Source organism: Cottoperca gobio, chromosome 6 (assembly GCF_900634415.1).
Source record: "Cottoperca gobio chromosome 6, fCotGob3.1, whole genome shotgun sequence".
In the NCBI taxonomy this organism is placed as follows: Eukaryota; Metazoa; Chordata; class Actinopteri; order Perciformes; family Bovichtidae; genus Cottoperca; species Cottoperca gobio.
Window position 1 is genome coordinate 5,341,078 of NC_041360.1, and position 27,952 is coordinate 5,369,029.

The 27,952-nt window shown below is 43.9% G+C and overlaps 1 protein-coding gene across 1 annotated transcript in view; it reads right to left on the bottom strand.

Annotated features, from left to right (window-relative positions):
* Positions 1–6,539: 6,539 nt before the first annotated feature.
* hydin (HYDIN axonemal central pair apparatus protein) overlaps positions 6,540–27,952 on the bottom strand; it is a 102,169-nt gene continuing 80,756 nt past the window's right edge. Inside the window, exons 65-94 of the mRNA XM_029433246.1 lie at positions 26,663–26,867; positions 26,114–26,346; positions 25,858–26,006; positions 25,540–25,741; positions 25,247–25,355; positions 24,148–24,387; positions 23,812–23,954; positions 23,455–23,679; positions 23,217–23,377; positions 22,061–22,155; positions 21,662–21,890; positions 21,107–21,307; positions 20,889–21,015; positions 20,466–20,631; positions 20,179–20,326; positions 19,706–19,913; positions 19,373–19,594; positions 18,679–18,848; positions 18,366–18,564; positions 17,596–17,748; positions 17,228–17,398; positions 15,846–15,955; positions 14,892–15,114; positions 13,753–13,962; positions 13,450–13,613; positions 12,418–12,568; positions 12,101–12,331; positions 11,778–12,002; positions 7,474–7,734; positions 6,540–7,113 (exon numbers count right to left, since the gene is read on the bottom strand). Of these exons, the coding sequence (XP_029289106.1) occupies positions 6,904–7,113; positions 7,474–7,734; positions 11,778–12,002; positions 12,101–12,331; positions 12,418–12,568; positions 13,450–13,613; positions 13,753–13,962; positions 14,892–15,114; positions 15,846–15,955; positions 17,228–17,398; positions 17,596–17,748; positions 18,366–18,564; positions 18,679–18,848; positions 19,373–19,594; positions 19,706–19,913; positions 20,179–20,326; positions 20,466–20,631; positions 20,889–21,015; positions 21,107–21,307; positions 21,662–21,890; positions 22,061–22,155; positions 23,217–23,377; positions 23,455–23,679; positions 23,812–23,954; positions 24,148–24,387; positions 25,247–25,355; positions 25,540–25,741; positions 25,858–26,006; positions 26,114–26,346; positions 26,663–26,867 (5,541 nt within the window). The 3' untranslated portion in view covers positions 6,540–6,903. The remainder of the gene's footprint in view (positions 7,114–7,473; positions 7,735–11,777; positions 12,003–12,100; positions 12,332–12,417; positions 12,569–13,449; positions 13,614–13,752; positions 13,963–14,891; positions 15,115–15,845; positions 15,956–17,227; positions 17,399–17,595; positions 17,749–18,365; positions 18,565–18,678; positions 18,849–19,372; positions 19,595–19,705; positions 19,914–20,178; positions 20,327–20,465; positions 20,632–20,888; positions 21,016–21,106; positions 21,308–21,661; positions 21,891–22,060; positions 22,156–23,216; positions 23,378–23,454; positions 23,680–23,811; positions 23,955–24,147; positions 24,388–25,246; positions 25,356–25,539; positions 25,742–25,857; positions 26,007–26,113; positions 26,347–26,662; positions 26,868–27,952) is intronic.

Below are 27,952 nucleotides of genomic sequence, written 5' to 3' on the forward strand. Positions count from 1 at the left end.
GTGAAAGCCTCTTTCCCTATGGAATTGAAAGTGGCCGCTCTTATGCTTTCATCAGAGTGTGATGTAAACTGTTCCTAGTGACAACTGCCAGGAGACGGTACAATGACAGAGAAGAGGTGGAAGACACGGTGAGGGGGACGCAGAAGATGGAATGAGAAAGTGAGAGGGACATGCATGGAGTTACACTGTGTGTGTATAATTATTAATGTCATGCATCAATCATGGTTACGGTTATGGTTATGGTTACATGTCCACGGGCCTTGAGTTTGACATGTATGTAGTAAAGGACAAAACTGACAACTGTAGACGTCTTTCCAACCTACAGGGTGGGTGGTACTGGAAAGATTGTTTGTGGGGTATCTCTATGTGGAAGTAAACTGATTATTTTCGGTCACACTTGAGAGCAGAACTGAAGGACTTCTCACTTAGAATTGAATGAAACTATCAGAAAGAAAGTTCCATTATCAACTGTTAAATGGAATATCAAAATAGTCCGAGGTCCGTGCGACTCCTCTCCTTTCCTCCGCTCTGTCTCTGACTGTAGGTGTGTGCGCACGTGTGTTTGAGTCGGGAGCGAAACCCCGCCCTTCGCAAAACAGAGCTCAAAATTGTCTGCGTCATCGAAAGAGCCATATGGCGTCATCGAAAGAGCCATATATGGCTCGCGAGCTAATTATTAGTTGCAGCAATAGATTGACTTACTTTGACAGCAATCATGACTGCATATAGAAACCATCAGGGTGCAAGTTTAAAAACCAAACTAGCTTACTAATTATTTAGCAATGGACTTGTACAAATGTCAGTGTAGTCTAGAGCTCCTTTGCTCCACCCGTTTATTGGTTTTAAAACTATGCGGTGCATTCATGCAGTGACTGCAGCCATCTGAAGAGGCCGAAGTGAAAATCATTAACTACCGAGACGCACAACGTTTCAAATGACAAGCTGTTCTGCATTGTTCTCTCTCTCCGGCGGCACCCTGGGACGCACTCAACTCCAAAGAAAACAGCCAACTCTGGAGCTGCTGGAGACAGACAGGCTTGAAGAGGAGGGAAAATGTTGCGATGAGGAGTTGGTGTGTGTGTGTGTAGTGAGTTGTAACATAAATACAGAGTGAGAAGAAAAGGAAAGACAGCAAAAGAGAGAAACAGAAAGAGATTGAACAAAATAGAAACAGATGACAGAGACAGAGGGAGACTGTTCTATCTCCTAACCTTATTAAGAATTGATGGTTTATTTATTTATTGGTCGTTTGTTGTTGGACTTCTGTGCTAGTCATGGAATGGCCATAACAAACACCATGTTCGAACATAAGGATGCTCATAAGTGCACGTGGTACCAGAGCACCCTAGGCCAAAGGTCAATGATCGATTTCGTAATCGTATCATCTGATCTGAGGCCGCATGTTTTGGACACTCAGGTGAAGAGAGGGGCGGAGCTGTCGACTGATCACCATCTGGTGGTGAGTTGGATCAAGGGGTGGGGGAAGACTCTGGACAGACCTGGTAAACCCAAACGGGTAGTGCGGGTGAACTGGGAACGTCTGGAGGAAGCCCCTGTCCTGGGGATCTTTAACTCACACCTCCGGCGGAGCTTTTCAGCCATCCCTGTGGAGGTTGGGGGCATTGAACCTGAGTGGGCGATGTTCAAAACCTCTATTGCTGAAGCTGCGGTGATGAGCTGTGGTCTCAAGGTCTTAGGTGCCTCAAGGGGCGGTAACCCTCGAACACCGTGGTGGACCCCGGTGGTCAGGGAAGCCGTCCGACTGAAGAAGGAGTCCTTCCGGGTTATGTTATCCGGGAGGACTCCGGAAACAGTTGCAGGGTATCGAAGGACTAGAAGGGCGGCAGCTTCTGCCGTGTCAGAGGCAAAGCAGCGGGTGTGGGAGAAGTTTGGAGAAGCTATGGAGAAGGACTTTCAGGTCGGCACCAAGGTGCTTCTGGAAAACCATCCGGCACCTCAGAAGGGGGAAGCGAGGAACCATCCAAGCTGTGTACAGCAAGGGTGGGACCCTGTTGACTTCAACTGAGAAGGTTATCGGCCGCTGGAAGGAGCACTTTGAGGAACTCCTGAATCCGACTAACACGCCCTCTATGGTTGAGGCAGAGCTGGAAGCTGATGGGGGATCATCGTCAATTTCCCTGATGGAAGTCACTGAGGTAGTCAAACAACTCCACAGTGGCAAAGCCGCAGGGGTTGATGAGATCCGTCCAGAAATGCTGAAGGCTTTGGGTGTTGAGGGGCTGTCTTGGTTGACACGCCTCGTCAACATTGCGTGGAAGTCTGGGACAGTGCCTAGGGGTTGGCAGACCGGGGTGGTGGTTCCCCTATTTAAAAAGGGGGACCAGAGAGTGCGTGCCAACTACAGGGGTATCACACTTCTCAGCCTCCCTGGTAAAGTCTACTCCAAGGTACTGGAAAGATGGGTTCGGCCGGTAGTCGAACCTCTGATTGAAGAGGAACAATGCGGATTCCGTCCTGGTCGTGGAACAACAGACCAACTCTTTACTCTTGCAAGGATCCTGGAGGGGGCCTGGGAGTACGCCCATCCGGTCTACATGTGTTTTGTGGATCTGGAGAAGGCGTATGACCGGGTCCCTCGGCAGTAAGTCGGACTCGTTTCCCGTGAATGTTGGCCTCCGCCAGGGCTGCGCTTTATCACCAATCCTGTTCGTGATTTTTATGGATAGGATATCGAGGCGTAGTCGTGGAGGAGAGGGGTTGCAGTTCGGTGACCTGAGGATCTCATCGCTGCTCTTTGCAGATGAAGTGGTCCTTATGGCATCATCGGTCTGTGACCTTCAACAGTCACTGGATCGGTTCGCAGCCGAGTGTGCAGCGGTTGGGATGAGGATCAGCACCTCCAAATCTGAGGCCATGGCTCTCAGCAGGAAACCGGTGGATTGCCTACTCCGGGTAAGGAATGAGCCATTACCCCAAGTGAAGGAGTTCAAGTACCTCGGGGTCTTGTTCGCGAGTGAGGGGACAATGGAGCGAGAGATTGGCCGGAGAATCGGAGCAGCGGGGGCGGTATTGCAGTCACTTTACCGCACCGTTGTGACGAAAAGAGAGCTGAGCCAGAAGGCAAAGCTCTCAATATACCGGTCGATCTTCGTTCCTACCCTCACCTATGGTCATGAAGGCTGGGTCATGACCGAAAGAACGAGATCACGGGTACAAGCGGCCGAAATGGGTTTTCTCAGACGGGTGGCTGGCATCTCCCTTAGAGATAGGGTGAGAAGCTCAGCCATCAGTGAGAGACTCGGAGTAGAGCCGCTGCTCCTTTACGTTGAAAGGAGCCAGTTGAGGTGGTTCGGGCATCTAGTAAGGATGCCACCTGGGGGCCTCCCTAGGGAGGTGTTCCAGGCACGTCCAGCTGGGAGGAGACCCCGGGGAAGACCCAGGACTCGGTGGAGAGATTATATCTCCTCACTGGCCGATCCCGGATAAGCGGTAGACGATGGATGGATGGATGGATGGATGGTTTATTTGGTATGGTTGAGGAGAGAGGAGAGGAGAAAAACAATAAGGATGTGGAGGAAAGGAGAGTAGATGAGAAGGAAGTAGGGGGAGAAGACAAGGGAATAAAAAAGAATGAAAGGAGTTTAAAGCACAGAAATAAAGGTCCATTAGGGTAGGAAAAAAGGAGAAGACGAGAACGGCAAAGGATGACAAAACAAGCAAACAGAAAGTCTAATGAGCACAATGCTGCCTGCAGGCACACACACACACACACACACACACACACACACAACACACACACACACACACACACACACACACACACACACACACACACACAGCGATCGCTCAATCTCTTTGGTGTGGACTTCTTCACCATGTTAATAATGCTGGGGTCAATAATATTGAAAAAATTGCACAAACATTTAACATTTCAAAGTTCAAGCCAATGCAGAAAGTGAGCCTGAGAGAAAATGCCAGAAAGAGTTCACTGCTGAAGCTTGTGTGCTAACTGTGCCTGAAATGGTGAAAGAAATGTTGAACATGAACATGTAGAATTTCAATTATTTTTCTTAAATATTTCATGCCTGAAACCCAAACTTCAGAAATACAGTAGGCTATCTATTAACAGCTGTTCCTGTGAAACAGGTCAAAGAGCCAATATGGATCTGAACTAAAAGCTTCAGAAACCCTGCTGTAATGCAGAAGTGCACAGCTTCAGGGAGGGAGTATCAGCCGCAAACCAGACAACACCCCCATCAACCCCTCTACACACTAACACAGGCAAACACACAGAATTTGTTTACTAGGGTACTAGGATACATTGGCCCTCTGGTCTTCATCATAATTGGTTTCCAATCCCATGTAACCCTTCTTTATCTATTTGGCTCGTGGTCAGGGTCTGAGGAAACTGAACTACTTTTCTCTTTTGTGTTCTTCACATTAAAGCTTTAAAAGCAACATCAGCTAGTCTACAGGGGAAATATTTAGTGGGGCAGTGATACAAAATAACCCAATAATATTGATGAGCTGACCTAAATTTAATCAATTGCTGCGTAATTGCCACTTCCAATACAGAATAGACTGTATATTTGTACAGGTTTATCAGCTGACAGTAAATATTTGGTCTGGATTCTGTAACAACGAGATCAATAAAATGTTTTGGTAGTAATACATTTTCTTTAATAATTTAACTGTTGTAATGAAACTGCCTTTAGCATCCGAACAGGCAAACTGACCTACTGGTGCTGCTTGTACTATGGGTGTGCTGAGCGTTGGGGGTGCGCGTCGGACTTTCTTTGAACTCAAAGTATAATCATTACCAAAAGTAACGCTAAACTGCACTGAGCTGAATGTATGATGACTTCTGTAATGATGTAGAAAAGAAATGCACACATTGAGCCAAGTTTAAGGGAGTTTTGGTCAACAGACATGTGCAGTACATTTTTGGACGGGGCACCAAGGAGAACGATAGTATTGCAGTGATCTGAGACTGTCGGGGGATCAAAGGCTTGATCACCAACTGACACGTGCAGTAGCATTCTGTTCATTAACCAGGCAAATAAGCTTCTGAGCTCGAGCTATAACCCTTTACGGTAAATTGTAAGATGGTTTCTGTGCGTAAGTGCGCACTGCACCGCTCCGTACGCACTGGATGTCTTTATCCCGCACAACTCAACCTCCCACCCAACCTGTCAGGCTGACCACTGCCCGGCGGCTCTTTATACTCACATCTAAAATAACGGAGATGCCTCTCCGTGGTTCCGGGGCGAAGAACTGCTCCTGAGCCACGGCCACCTCCTCCTTGCTGGAAGCGTACTCCCGGCTGGAGATGTTCTTGTTGTCGCTCATTTTGGTGACGATCCAGCGGACGAGCCCGTCGATTCCACCGGGCTGGGCTCCGCTGTTTCCGGACTGCGCTGCCGTCGCGGACTCGCTGTCCTGACCGGCTACGGGTTTCGGCTGCTCGTGGCTTTCTTGGGCTCGAAGTTTGGCTTGTTCTTTGTTGAGCAGTTTGTGGACTCCGTCCCTACAGTAGCGCGCTGCCTGCTCACACATCCTTTTGCTGCGGAGCGCTCATGCTGCGCTCTATGGGGGAGAGAGAAGCCCCACCCCCCATCTCCCCTGTTACATCACAGCACCCAACCCCAAAACACACCCACCCATCCCCAATATTATCTATCTAAAGGAAAATGTTAATCATATTCTTATAGGGGCTGACATTTTTAAGGTTTGGAGAGTTTATAATGACTTTGGTGCAGTTACTAGTTTTTACTGTATCGTATTAAGACACTATTATTAATCTATATTCCTGTAGGGTACAATGATTTGTATATATGAGTGATTTCAACTATTTATCTTTTCTAAAATGTAAAACTGTTGCTTTTTGATCTTCAGTCAGGGTGTTGTGAGTAGACACATCCATCAATGCTCTAATAAAGCTAGAAACCATTTAGGACAATCTGGAATACAGTAACATTGCTCCTCTTTGGCTTCCAGAAGCAAGCTGAGGGTTGTGACACAACGTTTTTCCTTCTGTTTAATATCCAATATGAACAAAGACGATTCTGTATTTCCTGACTTCTATATAACAGTCACAGCAGGAGGTGTGGCTCATTTTGTTCCAATGGGAGGATCAGAGGATTCTCTTTTGGAGTAAGAGGAGTGTCTCTTAAACTGTCAGTGTAGCTCCTCATTAGAAGTTTAGATGTGTGTGCGTGTGTATGTATGTATGTGTGTGTGTGTGTGCGTGTGTGTGTGTGTGTGTGTGTGTGTGTGTGTGTGTGTGTCTGTGTGATGTGACAAATCTAACCTTTGGTAATGAGCATCACCTCCAGCTCTGCCCTTTCTGCTGAGTAACTAGTCTTGCCTGCAATTTTCTGTGTGTCTTAACAACACAAAGAGTGGTTTGGAAAATGTAACTACTAGGTGACACTTTAATATACAGCTCGAGGATGACCAAAAGGCAAAAAGAAAAAGTCAGATAAAATACACCTTTTCAACAGAAGCACAGAATTGGTGAACTCACTTGACATGACTGCCCCTGTGTGGAAACAAGTGTGTAATGACAGGCATGGGCAGGCTTTCTCTGCAGGTTTTATTCAGTTGACTATTCAAATATTTATGAACATTTGTGACAAGCAATTATTTTAACCATATAAACATTACACAGGGCAATTCTGGCTATTTATTGACTATGGCATTGGAGTTCAGTCATTGGATAAATAATTTTCAACACTTTCAACTGAAGCATCATAAAAATAAGTTACAGCTGGAGTCCAAATGGTTTCCTGTGCCTTTAATTTAGCATCTGATGTGTTTGTTCCTATGTGTGTGTGTGTGTGTGTGTGTGTGTGTGTGTGTGTGTGTGTGTGTGTGTGTGTGTGTGTGTCTGCATAGACAATTGCATGTGTACAGTAAGTGTGTTTATGTGAGTACATATCTCTAAGATGACTCAGGGCGGTAACCCTTCAGGTAATAGCCCCAAGAACAAGGTTTGCTTTGGCCCTCAAAGCGCTGGCTGGAGATGGTCAACTTGCCAAACCACGGCCCCGGAAAGCTTCCTGGAGGGGCTTCAAAGGACACCACAATGTTTTGGGTCTTTTTGGATAGGATGGTGTCCACCTCTTTGACAGTAAAACAGGGGTTGTTCACCTAGGAGCAGGGTGAATAAGGCTCAGGTTCATTACAAATATAATATAAAGTTATGGAAATATATAAAATTGCATTTTATTGAAGCTTGAGGTGTGAAGAGTCACAGTCTAAAAGCCAGACTGCACCACCCTCTTTACTGTAACTTTTCCAGGCTAAATGTAAAGCTGCTTGCTTCATGCTGGCTGGCAGTGCACCCAGAACTGAAAAATATTTGCTTGGATGTCAACAAATGTATTGGCTTTCTGCACAGCCATTGATTTGAAACACTATAAATCGCTTTCATTGTCTGTGACACTAAAGCTCCTCCAAAAATATCACTTTTATTAATTCAGGATATTCCTCAGGTCATCACTTCTTTACCTGAAAAGAGAAGGTGGTGGTCTGCAGGAATACATTCTTGAAGGGGATAGTAATGTTGCGACCAGCCTTGATGCTAAACGGGCCCTGTGCGTTGGGAACGAGGCAGGTCCCTTGCAAGGGAAAGACGTATCCATCATCGATTCCCGAGGACAGGGTGAGATGGCCTCTCACTTGCCCCAGCTGATGAGGTTCAAAACAAACCTCCACGCTGGACTCTGACCCCACCTGGGGTCTGGCCACTATGAAGTCCGGGCAATCCATCTGCAGGAGAGAGATAACAAGAAGGGGATCATATGAGAGCAAATAAATATCTGTGATTACATTGATACATTTGTCATTTTTAATGAACATTCAGACACCATAACTTTGGTGTTATAGGTGGGGTCTGATTTAGAGATAGGGTGAGAAGCTCAGCCATCCGTGAGAGACTCGGAGTAGAGCCGCTGCTCCTTTGCGTTGAAAGGAGCCAGTTGAGGTGGTTCGGGCATCTAGTACATCACAAGGTCATCTCAATGAAGTTGAAATTGTCTCACCAGACCAAGCCCAAACGCCAAATTAATTTCAGAAATCTTAAAAACATCAACACAGACATCATGACGTTGGACCTCCAGCAAATCCCCTCTGCAAACTTCACAACAGTCAGTGAATCAGTGGATTTCTACAATAGAACACTGAGCAATATCCTGGATCTCCACCCTCTGGTGAAAACTCGGACAGTCACCTTCTCATGCTCAGCCCCCTGGTTCACTTCAGAGCTACGGAACATGAAGGCAGCTGGGCGTGTACTGGAGAGGCGTTTCACAAAATCTGGACTCAGTGTTCATAGATTAGCCTTTCAAGAACACCAAAAAGCCTACTCAGAGTCACTCAGAAACGCATGGACACAGTTCTACTCCAATATCATCGATAAAAACCCTGGAAACTCCAAGCAGTTGTTCTCCACCATAAATCATCTCCTCAGGCCACAAACTCTTTCACACACCGACACCACAGAAGAGCAGTGCAATAGCTTTATTACTTTCTTCAAGACTTAAGTTGACACCATCCGCTCTTTTCTCTCCAGCTCCTCTGCTCAGTCTGTCCGCACTGTCAACCCACAGCCTGGGATTTTCCCGCCTCTTCGCATCTTCTTGGAGATCTCTCAGCAAGAGGTTGAGGACGTCATCCGCAGGATGAAACCTTCCACCTGCGCACTGGACCCTTTTCCCACAGCCCTGATAAAATCCAACATTTGTGCTCTAAGCCCCCTGATCACCAAAGTCATTAACCTCTCGCTCTAGACTGGTCATGTCTCATCTTCTCTAAAAACTGCCGTCATCAGACCTCTTCTCAAAAAACCCACCTTAGACCCAGATATCCTCACCAACTACAGACCCATCTCCAACCTGCCATTTTTATCAAAGGTATTGGAAAAAGTAGTTGCAGCCCAGCTTCAGGACCATCTCAAAGCCAACTGCCTCTTTGAGAAATTCCAGTCCGGTTTCCGTTCCGCCCACAGCACCGAAACAGCTCTGGTCAGGGTCACAAACGATCTGCTGATGGCGGCTGACACTGGCTCCCCATCTCTCCTCATCCTCCTGGATCTGACTGCAGCGTTCGACACGGTCGACCATCAGATCCTCCTTCAGCGCCTCCACTACACCATCGGACTCTCTGACTCCGCCCTGAGTTGGTTCCAGTCCTACCTCTCTGGAAGAACAGAGTATGTATCATTGGGAGGTGGAAGTTCGCAGATACACCCAGTAACCTGTGGTGTCCCTCAAGGGTCGGTTCTTGGCCCTACTCTGTTCACCCTCTACACTCTACCCCTTGGCCGTGTAATCACCCAGCATGGAATACCATTCCATTGCTACGCTGATGACACACAGCTATATATAAAAACCGACCCGATGCCACATGCAGCCCCACTGTCGACATCTTCATCATCTTCATCATCATCATCATCATCATCCTCATCCTCATTGAACACCTGCCTTGAGGAGATAAAGGCTTGGATGAAAGACAATTTCCTTCAATTAAATAGCTCAAAAACAGAGGCTATTTTAGTTGGCACACCACACCAGGTCCAGTCTTCCCCCATAACCCACATCACATTTTCTGGTCAAAACATACCCCTATCACCATCAGTCACCAACCTAGGTGTAATATTTGACCCTCATTTGACCTTTGACACCCACATCAAACATTTGTGCAAGACCTCCTTCTACCACCTCAGGAACATTGCAAAACTCCGCCCCATACTCTCCCTGTCAGATGCTGAACAACTCGTCCACGCCTTTGTCTCCTCAAGGTTGGACTACTGCAACGCTCTCCTCATCGGGATTCCAAGCGGGAGCCTTCAAAAGCTCCAATATATCCAGAACAGCACCGCTAGGATCCTGATGAGGGTGCGAAAATATAACCACATCACACCCATTTTCCACTCCCTCCACTGGCTTCCTGTCGCATTCAGGATCGAATACAAAATCTCCCTCCTCACCCATCAGTGCATACATGGAACTGCTCCTCCGTACCTCAAGGAACTCCTCCCCCAACAAACTTCCACACGCAATCTCCGCTCCTCTAAAAAAACTTTGCTCCACCCCCCCAGGACCAAGCTCCGCACCATGGGCGATCGGGCCTTCTGCTCAGCCGCTCCTCACCTGTGGAATTCCCTCCCAGAACACCTGAGGGCTCCACAGGCCACCGATTCCTTCAAGAAGAGCCTAAAAACCTTTCTTTTCACAAAAGCCTTTCCGTAAAATCTTATGTCTGTTGTTGTTGTTGTTGTCCTGCATTTTAGCGCCTTGAGATTGCTTTTAGCTTTGAAAGGCGCTTTAGAAATGTATTATTATTATTATTATTATTATTATTATTATTATTATTATTATTATTATTATTATTATTATTATTATTATTATAGTAAGGATGCCACCTGGGCGCCTCCCTAGGGAGGTGTTGCAGGCACGTCCAGCTGGGAGGAGACCCTGGGGAAGACCCAGGTCTCGGTGGAGAGATTATATCTCCTCACTGGCCTGGGAACGCTTCGGGATCCCCCAGTCGGAGCTGGCGGATGTGGCCCGGAGACGGGAAGTTTGGGGCTCTCTACTGGAGCGGCTGCCCGCACGACCTGACCCCGGATAACGATGGATGGATGGATGGTTATTGGGCAAAAATTCCATGATACATTTTAGTATATTGTAATCCACTAGAGCCCACCCAGCACGGGCATATGCACACACTTTATACAGTAACCTTTACGAGTACTAGTTATTCATTACAAACATCATCCCGATCGTGAAGTGATCCTGATGCCATTGTATAGTGGGAGAGAGTGAGAATTACTGTCCTGGAGCGAAATGTTGCTAATAGTTTAGCCTGAAAACTGAGTCAAGAGGAGGTGCAGAAGTCTAGTTTTCTCTTCGAACACTTGAATTACATTATACTGAAAGATTATTATAGAATTACGCCAAAATAAACTGCCAAACCCAACTTTAAAAGAAAAATGAATGTCAGCATTCAAGTCCCACAGCATATTTGCAGCAATCAACTTGCAGTTTATTGTACTATTTATTTTCAACTTTTTTACAACTGATAACTTCATAATGGTGACTAATTCAAACGTCAGAGGGTTCAGACTCAGTCCCACAGCCAACACAACTTGTGGCAATGGCCTTAAGATCTAAGAAAAGAATGAATGGGCTATTTAAACATGGCTTCAGCTGTCTGGCTCCTCAGTTAGTCACCTATCTTCATGTCTTCTATGGAGAATACATTGATGTAAGCTAAAATCATAGGATATTACATGCATACAGAAGCTGTACTTGTGCAGGGATGTAAAGTAATAGAGTATATGTTGTTTTAGCTCCACACTGTAGTATATACAGTAGGTGTGAACATCACTGTCACGAGTATGAAGGATGAAGAAACTCGGAGCATATTCTCCTTTTGTGTTGACAATGACAAGAAAATACATCCCATTCTTTTTAGATTTAGTTATGACTCAATACAGAACAGATATTTATTCACTTTGTAGGTTAACAATGTCATTGTACAACCAGCATCTTGATAGGGCAAATGCACCTATATAAAAACACAACTGCTAAAATAAAAGATTTCCACACGTTATAAGATAGTTTTCACAGACTGAGTAGTGTACTTGATGTGTACTTGTAAAATTGGTGAAGTGTCCCTTTGAAAGACACTATCCAGTGCCTGTATCCATCAGTAAGAACAAGACCAGCAGAACAAAACACACAATATCACAAGGACATGGTGTGCACCTAAATTTCCAAGGCATTAGGAAATGTCTGATATTTCCATACCTTGCATGAGTACGCAGTTTTGAAGCGCGAATAGTTGATAAACTTAACAGGAACGGATTGGCTGCTGCCCAGAGAAGTGCTGAAGTGGACGGTTTTCTCTTGTGGTGCGGGCAGAGCTCTGAGAAGCAGATCGTAGTGGAAGTAGCCCAGATCATTACTAAACAGAGTGAGCCGGGCTGTAGACTCGCCTGCACGTAGGGGCAGGTACTCGAAGGTCAGAGAGCCCTAAAGAGAGGACACACACACATAGAGTGTCAATGAAAGTTGGTTTGTGAGCACACAGTTGTTGTTTCAGAACCAACATAGATGTAGTCAATATCCACCTTGCACTGTCGTGGCACAGTGTGCTGAGGTGGGGCACTGATGTCAGAGCATTTACACTCAGTAGTGAGGCAGGTAACTGTGGTCAGGGGGTTCTCCACCTGTACAATGGCTGAGGCCGTCTGACGGACAGCGGTCACCAGCTCTATGGTGGACAGGACTCCTGGAGATGTGGCCTTGAAGGTCACAAGATAGAACAAGTACTCACGGGACTCCTCATTACGGAACGTCACCTGAAGAGGAGGGAAAAGGATAGTTTGTGAGGACAAAGGCTTATAAATATTCAGATCCGGTCACAGAAATGTGTGTGTGATCAAACCTTGGCGTTGTATTGCCCCTCTCTGTATGTAAAGAAAGAAATCTTGCAGTCCCGATTGGCCAGAGCAGGGACATCAAGGTATTTTTGACCCTTGAGGGACACTGTAGCATCTGGCTTGTCAGGTTTCAGTATCTCTATCAACACACGGAACCTGAGCACACAGAAACACTTGTGACTCGACTGTACACATGTCCTACTAGGACTTGTGTCTTTCTGCTCATTACACTTCATCAGTTATTCACATACAGGATTCACATTTTACATTCAGCTGTTCTTTTTAATATGCAGCGAGATGTTTTGCTAAATGAAAGGGGTAAGATATATCTTGCACCAAAGCTGGATTCTCCAGCTGTGATCCTTGGAGATTCTTTTGCCAGTGGAACCATCCTCCTCACGGTGTGTGGCATCAATGTACACACACGTCCTCTTCCAGGCTGATTCCTAACATCTCCTGTTGCTTTAAACTTCTTAATTATTGCCCTGTAGTGGAAATGGGCATTTTTAACTGTTTCAAGATTTTCTCATATCCATTTCCTAATTTGTGCAGCTCAACAACTTTTCGTCGCAGATCATCACTGTGTTTTCGAGTCTTTCCCATAGTGATGAATAACAAAGAGAATGTTGGCCTGCGTCACCTCATATTAATACCCCAGGGAAACAGGAAGTCATGGTTGACCTCTTAATAGTTCCTAATCAAACAAGTGAACCTAAAGATGTAAGATATGACTGAAAATATACTTCAGTTAGATTTTAATCATAGGATTTTCTAGGGGTGCCAATAATTGTGGCACAGATGTTTGGGAGAAAAATATTTATTTAAGGTCAACCTTTTTTTTCTTTTCATAATTTTACTTCAGTGAAAAGGTAAGATTTGTGTGAATATTTTGAGTGAAAGACCAAGACGATAAACAGCAAAGACATTATTTTACAGCCTGTTTTGCTAATTTTTACTAAAGTGGTGCCAATAATTCTGGAGGAAACTGTATATATGTCTTAATAATGTGGTCACTTAAAGGTGTGCGTGTGCTTTACCGCTGTTGCTTGGAGAGCCAGTTGTGCACAGGGAGCAACTCTGTGTGATGAGTCTTGGCAGGCAGCTCGTTCACAATGGTGTCCTCTGCCTTGGGAGGTTCAGCAGTTCCTTGCAGGGAGTACAGCATGCCTGTCCCATCAGGGAAGGAGAGAAAGACGGATCCCTGAGGAAATAAGGAGATATGACAAGTGAATTTCACACTTCATTGTTTATCACTGTTCTGTTTTGTTATATACAATGCACTGCACTGAATATGCACAAAAGAGGCTACACATGAATAAGTGACTGTGTTTAAATGTTACCAGGTGTTTCTTTCCATCAGCAGTCATGGACAGTGGTCGGTAGATGGTCTCGTATGTCTTGTTTTGGAAGGGTGTAAGGATCAGCAAGGGCGCAGCGCTCCACTGTTCGCCCTCTATGACAGGTCTGATGCTGCAATGCTGGTTTGTGGGGTTGAACACATGCAGGGTCTGGGTGTGAGAGCCACGTACTGGGCAAACAAAATTCAGCACCTGGAGACACGCAGTCGGAAGGAGGTAAGAATTATGCAATAGGCAGTTACATTATAGGTAATACCTGACACTGAAAGCGTGAGCAAAAAGAAGTACAGTATTAATCACATTATTCTAAATACAGTAGAACATATACATAAACATTTTCTAAAGCCTTTTCTCAGGTTTTACAGGCTCAGTTTATTGAAACCGCCTGAAAGTCTTTCCAAATGTTCAGTGATCTTTAGGTCTGTCAACACTCTCAGCCTGTTCCAAAAAAGAAGGCAAATCAATGTCTCATATTATCTGATGCTGGCCTTTAACAATCCCTACAATGAGAAGCTTTACTGTTGACATGTTTTTAGATTTTATACCCACTGAAGAACCCTAAAAATCTTTATCCAAAATACTAAATACAATACAAGACAATACAAATACGGTAAAACCTTTTAGTTACATTGCGCTGTCCGTATGTCTGTACATAAAGGCAGCAAGCCTATTATAGAAGCCTCGTTATGTAAACACTGCAAAGATACAGAACATAATAGTAATAACGTGCTACTATATGGATCCTCTTATGGAAGATTGTAGTTCAGGATTGGGTAAGTTGGAACATCCGTGGTGATGGTAGTGTCTATTTTAAGGAAATATAGTAAACTGGATGTATATGCTCTGTAATTGCTACGTCACCCTGTAATACCAGCCATCGTTTCTTTTTTACCAACAGTCAAAGAAAAGAATATACTCTTGCTGTTGCTATAGTGTCAAAGATATTACTTTATAATGATAATGACACTTAAAGTCGAACCATTGGGATATAACTCATACAGTAAATATAATAAGTGTGATGTGTAATTTCCCCTAAATGAGCAAATGCCATGATCGAATGTATACTGTAGATTTATTTACTTCACGACTCAACATTGTGTATAAAAGTGCATCAATCAAACCTCTTTGCTAATGGAGGCTCCGATGCAGGAGCCTGTTACAGTGAAGGTCACGGGTGAGGAGGAGCCCTCCACAAAGCAAGACAGGGTCTCATGTCTTGTGTCATTAATCATTTCCACAGGAGCAAAAATCACTTCAAAAGGAAGCTCCATGCATGGACAGATGTAGCCTTTAGCTGGTGTGATGGACAACTCTGGAGGAAAATTCTCTGTTTTCCACTGGAACCTGGTAACAAAATAGATGAAGAAAAAACAAACAACAGGACGTAAATCCAATAAGTAAAGAGTCCCAAAAGTAAAATACTATAAAATTGATGCTCTCATAGCACTCAAGTTAAAGAGTTCTGATATAGTCAGTCTTTCTCAATCTTTGTTTAATTACACAACAGACTCTAATAAACAGGAGAAACTCTACAACTCTAGCTTCATTAGTGTGTTTCTGAGTGCATGGGTGAGTATGGATACTGCAATATATCTGTATGAGGCTTTTATCTTACTGAAATTAAAATCCGATCATATATTGTCCAATAAATGCTTATTTGGTTGTATTCAAGACCGGTGGTGAGTCTGTGTCCGTTGGGGAAAGTAACTTCTGTTGTATTTATTTATAGCCTCAGAGAGCTGGGTACTGATTTGTGGAGAAAGCACTCGAGGCAAAATACTTTCGGAGTTTTCGTCTTAACATTTGAAATCTCCACGGATGTAGAAAAGAAAGATAAGCACAAAGTGGAAGAGAATAAAGACCTTTAGAAGCTGCTGCAGTGTTTATTTATGTGCATTCTGCAAATATGGGTAGTGATCTTATTATTATTAACTTCATTTTAATTGTTTAGTTTATTTAGTGTGTTTATTTTCCATCTTATTCTCCATTAATTCTGGAATTCTATCCCTGTTTTCATGTTTTATGTCTATTTGTATGCCTTATTGTAAAGTAATTTTGTATAATACCAAACTGACCTGGCACCAATGTCCCCAGTGTTCATCATAAGAATCCTCTTCCTGGCTTGGCAGCGCTGCACAACAGCTCCAAAGGCTAGGTGGTCCTGGTCCAGCTGGACCTCCACAGCCTGACAGTTAAAATCACATCTAGTGGTTAGCATGAATCTTTCAAAATTACAGTATAGAGTTAATACAACAAACCTTAAAATATCTTCTAAAAAGTAACAAATATAGAAAAATAACTACCCAATCAGTAGACAACAATCCAATAAAAACCAAGAAATACAGGTAAAAAGAAGAAGAGGAAATATATATACACAGCGGGTAAAATAAGTATTGAACACGCCACCATTCTTCTCAGTAAATATATTTCTAAAGGGGCTATGGACATGACATGTTGTAGATGTAGATGTTGTAGATGTCGGTAACAACCCATGCAATCCACACATGCAAAGAAACCAAAACAAATAAGTTCAGAAATGAAGTTATGTGTAATAAAATGGAATGACACAGTCATGACAGTGACAGGTCTTTCTGAAGCTCTCCACAAGTGCTCCTTGGCTCTTGGACTCTTCTGATCATTCTTTTCACTCCTCTGTTGGAAATCTTGCGAGGAGCACCTGGTCGTGGCTGGTTCATGGTGAAATTATGTTCTTTCTACTTCCAGGTTATGGCCAGTGCTCACTGGAACATTCAGAAGTTTAGAAATCCTTCTGTAACCAATGCATCGGTATGTTGTGCAACAATAAGGTTGTGAAGGTCTTGAGAGAGCTCTTTGCTTTTACCCATCATGATATGTTTCTTGTGTGACACCTTAGTAATGAGAGACCTTTTTATAGGCCATCAGTTGGGACTGAACCAGCTGATATTAACTTGCACTGACAAGCGGCAGGATTGCTTTCTAATTACTGATAGATTTCATCGAGTTTCTTGGCTTTCTATGCCTTTTTGCACCTCCCTTTCTTCATGTGTTCAATACTTTTCCCCTATGTCATTCCGTTTTTATTACACATAACTTAATTTCTGAACTTATTTGTTTTGGTTTCTTTGCATGTGTGGATTGCATGGGTTGTAACCAACATCTGGTGAAAATGTCATGTCAATAGCCCCTTTAGAAACACATTTACTGAGAAAAATAGTGACGTGTTCAATACTTATTTTACCCTCTACACGTCAAGAAAACTTCCTGAATATGATTACAATTTCCTTTTAAAATGTTCTAAGGATATGGAAATCTTGATTTGGTGTACGTTTCACCATAATACTGGTCATGTTTAATTTTGCAAAATGGAAAGCCACACCAATAAACTTACAGTAAGCACAAGCTAGCACATCCATCAAGTATCTGCATCACTTGCACCAGCCTTATAAAATAACAGGATATTTACTTTACAGCCTACCTGGCAGCAGCCTTGGATGGTCAGCAGGGGGTGTAACAGGCCTGCAAACTCCGCCTGCAGCTCAGCAGAGAAGGGAGGAATGCACTGACGGGGTGAGAACTGGATCCCAACATTACATGAACCAACACTGGCTTTCAGGTTCAGCTCACCTGCTGGACTAAATGACAGATCCTGGAGAAGAGGACAGGAGAGGAGAGAGAGGAGAGGAGAGAGGAGGATAGGAGGAGAGGAGAGGAGAGGAGAGGAGGATATTAAGTGTTTCTTGTATAAACCATCTTTATCTTTGTGTGTGTGTGTGTGTGTGTGTGTGTGTGTGTGTGTGTGTGTGTGTGTGTGTGTGTGTGTGTGTGTGTGTGTGTGTTCCATACCCTTGGGTCCAGTGGTGTGTTTGTGTTAAGCAGCAGAGTGAATGAAATGTCTAAAGGGCTGCGGTTGACCAGAACCACTTCTTTTTTCACCTTCTGACCCGACATCAGAGATCCCAGTTCCACTTTCCTCTGCCTGGGGTTCTCCACCTCCAGCTAGGACAGAATGATACATATAGAGGAACATTTGATCAAGTCTCAGTGGATTACCATTGCTTTTTTGTCCACCTATTTTAAGTAAGCTTGTTTTCAACAGAACTAAGTTACATTCTAGCAGCCATCAGACTGTATTTTGTGTGGAGATGATGTGGATCACATGTTGGGTAACTCACTAATTGCCTGCTGCCATGGCTTGAACCTGCCAAGGCAAGACCCTTACATGTTGCTAGTCCCTCAGTCAGTAGACCTTTGCTGTTAATTACATTTCATTACATTACAGTTCATTTAGCTGACACTTTTGTCCAAAGCGACTTACAAAAAGTGCAAACAATCATGAGGATACAAGAATCTTGCAAGTATATTATCTTCAAACGGGTACAATCCTTTAAGTGCAGAACAATAGCTTCAAATAAGTCAAAGAAAAGTGCAACATACAGAAACAATAGAATATGAATTCAACCATTAGCTACAAATAAGCCAAACCAATGTGAGTGCTACCTCTCTAAGAACAGAATTATTATTATTTATTTTTTCCATTCGTCAGGATGCAGACATTTACATAGCCTCGCTTTAACCTGGTCATTTTGGTATTAGATTCACACATTCTTTCTCACCTTTATCTCAATGCCTTGCCCCAGTATGTTCACATGTTTGGTGACACAGCTGTTTAAGATGAAGGTGAGTTTTTCATGGTAACGGCATGCCTCACGCGGATAGAAGTTGATTGGTGTCTCCATCACAGCACCAGGGGACAAAACAACTGTTTGGAAGTCCATCTCTAGGTAAGAGGTGTTTCTGAAGTGGCACTGGACACTGAGGAGATAGAGGTAATGCACAGAAGCTTTTTAAATCACATATAAAAAACATATTTCATGCAGTAAACACCTTTACCTGACACATGGATAAAAAACAGACACACACAACTACCTGATGCCCCTTTCGCCTTTGTTGCTGATAACTAGAATCTGGGAGGCAGGCACCATGCCCGGACTGTACATGAAGCACTTGCCAAAGTTGTACTTGGTGAAGGAGAACTCAAGGCTCTGTGCTACAGCCCTGCCTTCAATGGCAAATGTAAATGTTGGCCCGTGCTTTACCTGACGAGATGAAACAATAGAGAGAAATACAGGAGGGAGGAGTGGAGTACATCCAGGAAGAACAAATCAAGAAAGAACATAAAGTTCAGACACAGGTTCCAACAAATTAAACAATCTTATGGCGTGACATGAAAAGACTATCAGGAAAAAAGTGTTTATATATATGTTAAGTTGTTGACATGTTTTATTAACAATACAGTCAAAGTCTAGTAGAATACATTATTTAATAAAAATGATAATTTTTCAGCAATCTTAGTCTCTAAGAATAATAAAGAGAAAATACAGTACAAGTAGATTTAGTTTGTACATTTGAATAGATTATTACTTTTACAACATCACTTCAGTGTCGACTCACTAAGGCGTTTTCACCACACTTAACAGAACGTGGAAACATAGCATTGATTAAGTCTTTATCAGTGTTTAAAGATTATTTATGGCTAAACAAGTATTTGCCTTCTTTTCAGTGCAGAATGAGAATGCTAACTCTGTAAAAACCCTGGTAAAAAATTGATAGGAGGTTTCACCTTGATACTCAGTCTGACGTCCCGGAGGTTACAAAGGCCCCGTGGACAAAAGGAGAGTGAAGATTGCAGCTGCTTTCCAACCTCAACAGTATCATTTTGTGGCTTTGCTTGTAAGTGTTGCAGCAGCTCACTGGGACCTTTGAGGTCAAAGTTCACTTCCAGGCTGAATCTTGCCAGATTGGACACCAGGAAATTAAAGGTGGATTGCTCTGAAATCCCCACCTACAAAACAGTGTATATACAGGAAGTTGAGTGTCATGTTTCAACTTCACACATAAAGGCATGTGAATGTGCATCTGACTATTTTTGTCTGTGACGTGAAAGTGGGCTGACCTTTCCAAAGTCCAGAGTGTCTTTGTGGTTAGGGATGATCTCTCTGAGACCTCCTTCTGGCTGCTCAACTTGAACAGAAGTGCTCATGCTGAAACAATCGGCCTTAACTGTGAGTGTGATTGGCTCTGACTTCCTCTTCACCCTCAGAACCAATCTGAAGCTCACATAGCCCTCCCGGCAAGGCGTGAAGGACACTAACAGTGGCAACCTGCACCAAAGACTTCACATCAATTAACCGACACACTGCTTTAATTACAAATTGAATTAGTATTGAAGCAACATGTGACCTCCTCACAAAGCTTTAATATTTGCCACTTAAATCAACTCATGCCAGATGCACAATACACGTACACAAGTCAGTGATTGTGTTTTCAGAATTAATGACTACCGACACCTCAAAATTCATTTATAGCATTTTTGTATAAAGGGCATTACATTTAGTTGTATTTCGTGCATGTTATTGTGTCATTAACCTGTCTTTGGGTGCCACTTTGCCAGTCATGGGCTGCAAAATGAGTCTGGACTGCTGGTCATCACAGAGAAGAGATGACTGCAGGACAGAGAAGTGGAAGAGCTCCTCCTCTCCATTCACCAGGTACACTGTCTGTTCCACTTTGTGACCTGTGTGCACACACACAAACACATGACTTATTATTACATGTTAGTTAGCCATGGCCATAACCTTTTCTTAAGCCGAACCAAGTGTATGATGTCATTGTGTAAATGCATATATGAGCATCCGTCTACGTGTGTTACATACCTGCAAGCAGTTCTCCAAAGTCAAGGTGAGGTCTGTCGAGATAGACAAGTGGCTCTTCAGCGGTGCCCACACACAGGAAGGGGACAGACAGCGACAGAGACTCTATCACAAAACTCCAGAATGACTCCACCGCATCCAGCTGCTCAGCTACATATTCAAAACACACCTGCACACACACACACACACACACACACACACACACACACACACACACACACACACACACACACACACACACACACACACACACACATAGACAGAGATTGGAGAATGACTGATGTGTAATGAGATGAAGGATGGGAGGAGGTACATTTGATGGAAGTTGAAGGAAACGGGAAGACAAATGTTGTATGGGGTGGTGCTATCTTACACCAGCCCATATAGAGATAAAGACTATTTCACTGTGTGTGTTTCCATCCTTACTTCCACCTTCTTCCCAGGCGAGATGGTTCCACATGGGGTGAGGCAGCAGAATGGGCTGCTAACTTTGTCTTCACACCTCCACTTGAATGAGTAGGGCTTACTGGTTGGGTTCACCACACTAAAACATCTGTGGTGTAAAGAGAAGACACAGGTATAAACAAAGTGTTTGGGCTTACAGTGATGGAAATAAAAAGCTCTCATCTCTCTCTCTCTGTTACCTCGTTGATGGAGCAGAGAAGCCGACAGAGTTGAACTCTATAACCCTGATGTTAGGGTCCAGAGGGCCCCTGAATTCAGGGCTACGGACGTTCCCACTGATATAGTCTGAGTCCTGAAGGTCAAAGTGGCAGTGGGGCAACAGGCTGCGGCCACACACGGAGATACAGGGAGCCTGATCCCCATCCTGCACGTTGGGGATACTGAAAGGAAAGAAGACATTTACTTCCTTACATCCTGTCGTTCCAAACTTCCAGGGAGTGTATCAAAGAGGGAAAGAAAACTACAAACACATGTCATTTACTATGACAAACAGGGCTCAGGCCTCAAGGTGTCGCCAACTTATTTTGTATCTGGTGCAGCATGGCACAGTTTGGAAGGCTGGGCTCCAATCAAGGACAAATAAATCAGATCCCCCTCATCCCTTTTAACGGTGGCAATGATTAGTATAGCGGAGGTTGAGGAGCTCTTTCATAGAATATTCACTTCTTCACTGTTATAAAATGTCTCTATTCTTGGTTCTTTAAAACCTCAATTTAAAAAAGAATTTACTATACCTGCTGAACAGCCTGCCCTGAAACTGGGCCACCTCCAAAGGTGAAAAGCGAATGCTGAAAATCTGAATGGCACCGGGCTCTATGGCCCCGATGCTGGGCTCAATGCTGATGGGCGGAAGCTCAGGATTCCCCATCAGGAGAGACATCACACTGGTCAGAGCGCTGGCAGGACGGGCTCCACTTAACACTCCTGCTGACCTGCTGCCTGGTTGAGAGCTAAGAGTCCCATCTGTTATAGATAACACATCAATAAATGTTAATATTTACAGTACACACAGTCCCAGCCTCCATTTTGGGAAACATTCAAATTTAAATATGTACATTAAATTCAACAGTGAAATATAATGGTGACAAGTCCAAGTGGTGACCTGATGATATACAATAATATTACTGTAGTACCTCCTTGGTCATGGTTTACATTGTTGTTCCTTGGATCCATGAGGACTTGCCAGGAGAACTCCAGTTTGACAGAGCCATGATTCATAATCTGCAGTCTGCACAGACACACACCAACATTTTTTAAATTATATTTTTGTCTTATTGTGATTTACTTAACACTATTGAGGCTAAACCCGCAACGATTAGTCGACAAACGATTAGTCGACAAACGATTAGTCGACAAGCGATTAGTCGATAACCAACTATTTTGATCAGCAATTAATAGCTATATAATAGTACTTTTCCATGTACAAAATGGCAAGAAATTATGTTTTCAGCCTCTGAGAGTGAATATCTTTGGGTTTTGGACTGACAAAACACGATCATTTAGAGACATAACCTTGGACTTTGAGAAAACCTTTCACTATTTCCTGACATTTTATGGACCAAACGATTAATCTTGAAAATAATCTGCAGATGAATCAAGTTAGCCCTAATTGTGATCACTGTGGTAGTGTGTCAGATAGATATGTAATGGGATGACATGCAACATGAGTTCTAGTGTGAGCCCATAGCTTCATTTTGATTATCATCTTTAGTATCTGACCCCTGTAATTAAACAGCGCATATCACGGTCTCATCCGTATCCCTAGTGTTTCCCTGTGTGTGCGTGTGTGTGTGTGTGTGTGTGTGTGTGTGTGTGTGTGTGTGTGTGTGTGTGTGTGTGTGTGTGTGTGTGTGTGTGTGTGTGCTCACTCAACTCCAATCTGCTCACCTGTCTACAATCATCTCATCCCAGCACAGTTTATCTACCCCGGTCTTCCAGCCAGATTGTTGTTTCAACTACCCTGGTATCTTAGATCTCGGCCGCTCAGTATATTATTGAGTTTACTTTGTGTTCTTTGGTAACGTGTTTTTCTTGCTCTTCCCAGGATCACTACTCACCTTGACTCCTCTGTTTGCCTATCTGTCTACCCGTCTGCCCGTCTGCCCGTCTGCCCGTCTGCCTGCCTGCCTGCCCGCCTGCCATTTCCTCTCACCGTCTTGTCTAGTGTGGAGTATCATATTAAATAAACTATTTAAACAAACTCAGTTTCCAGAGTCTGGTGTTCTGTGCCTGGGTCTCCCCTGGATGTACCCATAACAGCGTACTGCATTTACCCAGATCCTGACTTACTGCTGGAGCCTGGTTTGGTAAAGCATAGTGTCTTTGAAGTGGATGGGGTCGGTGTTGCAGCTGAACTTCACATAGTCACAAACTGCGCTGATACGCAATTCGAGCTCCCACTGGGAGCCCTCAACCACAGAGCAGCAGGGCTCAGGATCTGTCTTTATCACCTGCATGCAAACATATACATGTTTACTCAACTATAATTGTCAACTTGTAACTCTCTCTTTAGCATCAACATGTTTACCTTATTATTCACAGGCTGCTGTGGTGCTCTTGAAGCCTGCTTGGAAGAACTCAGCCACTGCACCGTCCTCTTTCGGTCATCCCAGTCAGGCACCTGCTTTAGTGGCTGCTGGAACTCAACCTGACTAATCTTGCATATCATTGGCTGGCTGGTCAGAGTCACTGGCTGATTGGAGCAAAAGGTGAGCATCACTTCCTTTGAACAACCAGCATGAAGGTGTCCCACCTGCAAGAAAAAGTTGATTCAGAGGAATCACATGCAGCCAAGTACTATCCTAAGCAAATAACAAAAGCACCCTTCATTAAAACACACCCCTGTTTTACAGCCACACCTGCATTCCTTCCTTCAATGCTTTACCTGTGGTGAAAAGCAGACGTGGGATTCGGCAGGAGGCCAGACAAACCTCACAGCCTGGCTGCTGCTGTAGTTGCTCATGGTGAAGCTCTCTTGGTAGGGCCAATCTACATGGCAGTCACCGAAACTCAGCACATCATAATTACCTGTGAGAGAAATGGGCTTTGTAAAAAAAATTCAGGATACAAAACAAGCTTCCGTGTTAATAAATCCCGACACTTACAGCATTTCTCTGTGCTCAATCAGGGAGCGACTGCTGCTCTGGCTGATAAATTACCCTATGTTACACCCCACCTTTTTCACATGATTTTAGCCTCCCGCTCTCCTTTCTTCTCATACCTCCCTCATTCTCTTCCTGATCTTTTTCCTGCGATGACCTGCTGATGTTGTCAAGAGAGACAATTTCCTGGTATGCTTCTCCCGTCACTTGTATTATGGTATTGCTGTACTGGTTGTCCTCCACCTGCAGTGAGATCTTGGCCTTGACAATCAGGGACTTGTCAGAGCGGAAGCCAACTTCAAACTCCACCTGCTCGCTAACATTCAGCCTCAGGGTGGCTCTATGCACCAACTGATGCTCTGTGGAAAAAGGAAAAGTGTTACTAACAAGAAATATGGCGACAACTGTCTCCAGCATAGAGACATAAGAGAAGCCTATGTTGAGCTCAGAAAACTATTGAGTTAAAAAAAACACATGATCACAGTATATTTTCAGTGATATTAGAACACTAAATGTTTTTCAGTTTTTTCAAATGCTACTGTTAAATAAAAATGCAAACTTCAATGTTTTAATGTGACTGTTTCTGGATGTTTCGTACATCTGCTGCAGTGCTAGGGTGGGTTATTAATCATTTACAATTAAAATGTGACAAATGACACAAACCCTTGTCAATGCAATGCACAATTCTGCAACTTTTGATTTTGGTACCATGAAAACATAAATAAAGATCTGCACACTGCAGCTCCCTTCAGTGCAATTGATAACCATTTACAAGGAAGAAGAATTTGTGCAATAAAAAAAGATGATATCTCTGGTTCTGCTGAATGTCTGCTGTAACTGCCCATCAATGTTATAGGACTGCAACTCTTTTAAGTCAATCCAAGCAACGACCTATACCCGTGGACAAGATAAGGACACAGCTACACCAGATATACTTTAGGTTCTAAGCATATTTTAGTGCACTACTAGTGAAAGATGAACATTTAATTTAATTTGGTTGCAATTACAGTTGACATCAGTCTGTTAAGGTTTGTATGGCCTTGGGAACTGAGCAATAAGCAAAGGCATAAGCGCACCAAAATGAACAGTATATTGCCACCTTATCTCAAAAGCACCTTCAGATTTGTGTATCTAACATACATTTCCATTGTGCAAATTGTTGAGTACAATTGTGAAGAGTTTGGTTGTGAAGAGAAGTTTTACAGGCTAAGGTTGTACCTGAGTCAGTTGTGCCCTCAATCTGTGTGGAGTGGACGGAGCTGCAAGTATTGCCAGGACCAGCTTTGAGGGTGAAGACTTTGTGTTTATCCAGCATGTCAATCTGGACCTACACAGCAAACAGAGCCACAAAGCAACGTTATTGACAATATCCCCCCTTATCTAAGGGTACCACTTCTACTGTATTATGTGCTGTAAATACAGGTAAAGCAAGTACAAATGTAATGTTGACAATAGAAATGAGTTAAATCAATAATAAAATAAAAGGACACAATAATTATCTCCCCTCCCACCTGAGCTGGAACATTTCCATCATTTAGCAGTACCAGGGGCCGGGTACATCTACGCCCTACAGATACTCGTGTGAACTGCAGTATTGGGCTTCCTCTGCTGGTCCTCAGAGCTGGACGCACCACACACATACTGGGCAGATTGCCCTCTCCCATAAGGTCAAACTCCAGCGACTTGCTCTTGAATGTGGGTGTCATTCTGGATCTGAATGATAATTGAACAGGTGGTCAGCAAGGCAAAAGTAAGAGGTGATACTATTCTCTAACTACACACAATAGTAGTAGAAATAAAATATAGAGAAGCAGCATGAACCCATGTACCTGCTGGTTACGTCCACTGTGGCCTCAAACACAGCACTGTAGAGCTGCATCGTCTGGGGTGTGAAGTTGACTACAGCAAACAAGTGTGACTGGTCTGGGATGCTCAGTGTTGTAGCAGACAAATCAAAAACCTCCGCGCTGCGGGACGTCTGTAGAGATACACACTATTTGTTTGACATACTCATGACCATCTACCAGAATCAGTAATACTACTATACGCATTTATCCATGTATCTACCCACAGAGCTTTACATACCTTAGCGCCCACAGATTTGATGGCCAAGTTGAGCACACAGGGCACCTTGCTGTTGTTGGTCAGTTTGAAGCGGGCCTGGGCAGTCCGCCCGACCAGGACTTTGTTGAAAATAAACTTGTTCTCATCACGGACGTAAATGCCTTCAGCATTGCAAAACTGCTCAGAGGAGAGCTGGCTGCTGCTGGGGCACAGATGGTGTTCCTCAAAGGTGGAAGCAATGTCTAATGCTATACCTAGGAAACAAAAGAGGGAAAAAGAGTCAGATATAGTACGAAACAAAGGAATAGCACTTGGTGAAGATAATCAACCACTTTTGTCCTTGATATAGACCAGGGATGCCCAAAAGGTTGACGGCTTAAAAAAAATATATACATATATTCCCCCAACGGAACCCTGCGACCCCTAAAATTCAAGTTTTTTGTTTTTTGTTTTTGTCTTGCCTTGTACATTCCCTCCTCAGCTCTGTTTCGCTCCCACACACAGACGTGCGCACCCAGAACCCATGAAAGCCACAACTTTGGTCAGGTTTATTAATCACACAGCTCTCACCTGGCATGCAGACTTCAGCCAGCAGTCTGTAAGGAATGCCATCAGGATGGTCTGAGGGGTCACGGTCACTGATGTCAATGAGCAAACCCTGGTTCCAGTTGCCCAGCTGTTCAGCGACAGAATCCACTGTCACCACCTGCTGAGACCCTGGCTGCAAGCTCCCTGTGCAGGGAGACACCGAGAACACCCCCATGGTGAGGCGATTCTGGAGAGATGGGAAGATCAGAGAGGCACAGATGATAATACTGGGTGAAAACTAGCATAATCAAAAACATGGATGACTCAATAAATAATTAGTTACATCTGTTTCTGACAAATTACAATGCTGTGAAAAAAACGCCTGATCTATTCACAGACTGTATAAGAAGTGGACAATGTCAGCCATTGCTTTGGGGACTACGGTTTTGAAGCTTGGCCGTCGCCATATTGATTTTTTTGGCTCCCAGAATTGGCACGAAAAGGGTGGAGCTATGTACAACCAAATGCTCAATAAGGCAATTTTAGGCAATCAAAAAGGTTATGCTGAGTCAATGCGACCACGAACATGTGCTGCTGCTTTGATATTAGATGCAGACACAACGCGCTGAACACTTAATCCTACAAAAAAGCCAAAAGGGGTGAACCAAGGGTCCTTGGTATTTTTCTACTCCCACTGACATTGCTTACACACACACACACCAAACTGATCTCCCAGCTCACCCATATTGTGTGGGGGGGTTACCAAATGTTCTGAAGCGGCCTGGCCGCGCTGCTTCAGGGACAGCAGCCGAGCTGTCTGCAGCGGGCGCGCTCTAGTCAACAATGACTTTTAATTGTGAGAAGAATGAGCAAAATAACACTTCTGTCCCATAATGGCCGGCGGTACCGTCGTCTTACATCCACACTGAAGCCGTTCCACTTGCAAATTCAATTATGGGAATGATTCATCCTTCCATTATGATAACTGTCAGATTTTCTTGTGTCATACAATAAGGCAGAAGGGGAAAAACAAATGATTCGTCAGCCCCCCCACCGACACCCTTCTTCTCTCCTTCTCCTCACCCCCCCCTCAAAAAGCATAACTAAATGGGACCCTAAAATACAAAATAAACATCATGCTGTTTTGGAGAAGACTGGAAACCAGCAACGGAGACCATAAAGTCTTTTTAAATGTTTCCTGAGGGAATAAATGAAGTGAGAAGTAAGGTAATTTTCTCATAGCCTTCTATACAATCCGACTTCTTTTTGCAGCCAGTTGAGTCTCCCCCTGCTGGCCATTAGAAAGCATGCAGGTTTAAGGCGCTTCTGCCT